The sequence below is a fragment of the Calidris pugnax genome, unplaced genomic scaffold (genome assembly GCF_001431845.1).
Source record: "Calidris pugnax isolate Ruff unplaced genomic scaffold, ASM143184v1 scaffold156, whole genome shotgun sequence".
Lineage (NCBI taxonomy): Eukaryota > Metazoa > Chordata > Aves > Charadriiformes > Scolopacidae > Calidris > Calidris pugnax.
In genome coordinates this window covers 3,988,125-3,988,462 of record NW_015090889.1, presented here as the reverse complement: position 1 = coordinate 3,988,462, position 338 = coordinate 3,988,125, and the positions used below count along the sequence as shown (strand labels likewise).

The 338-nt window shown below is 38.8% G+C and overlaps 1 protein-coding gene across 2 annotated transcripts in view; it reads right to left on the bottom strand.

The window, feature by feature from the left end:
- MFSD14B (major facilitator superfamily domain containing 14B) overlaps window positions 1-102 on the bottom strand; it is a 25,057-nt gene extending 24,955 nt beyond the window's left edge. For both annotated transcript variants that reach the window (XM_014947648.1, XM_014947649.1), the window contains exon 1: window positions 60-102. In XM_014947648.1, the coding sequence (XP_014803134.1) occupies window positions 60-68 (9 nt within the window). In that variant the 5' untranslated portion in view covers window positions 69-102. The remainder of the gene's footprint in view (window positions 1-59) is intronic.
- Window positions 103-338: the final 236 nt, after the last annotated feature.

The window sequence follows — 338 nt, the reverse complement described above, 5'->3', positions numbered from 1 at the left end:
GGGGGGGGGGGGGGGGGGGGGGGGGAAATTGCAATATATTATCAGTAAGAATACCTTACCTTAGACATTTTGAAGGAGAGCTAGTACACTTCATCCTGAAATACGTCACATAAAGATGCAATTTTATAGCCAGTCGCAGAGCTTCATAGCCAAGGTAGAATTCACAGCATTCGTTTATTCACACAACTTTTAGCTAACTATTTATCTGTTAATTCAAATCTGTTACTTAACAGTTCAAATTGTTCAAACAGCTGCAAAAGCACCTACACATTCAATCTCAAACACACTTAACTGTTTGTTTCTCTTAAGCAATGTGCTTTCTTCAGAACAAAACCACT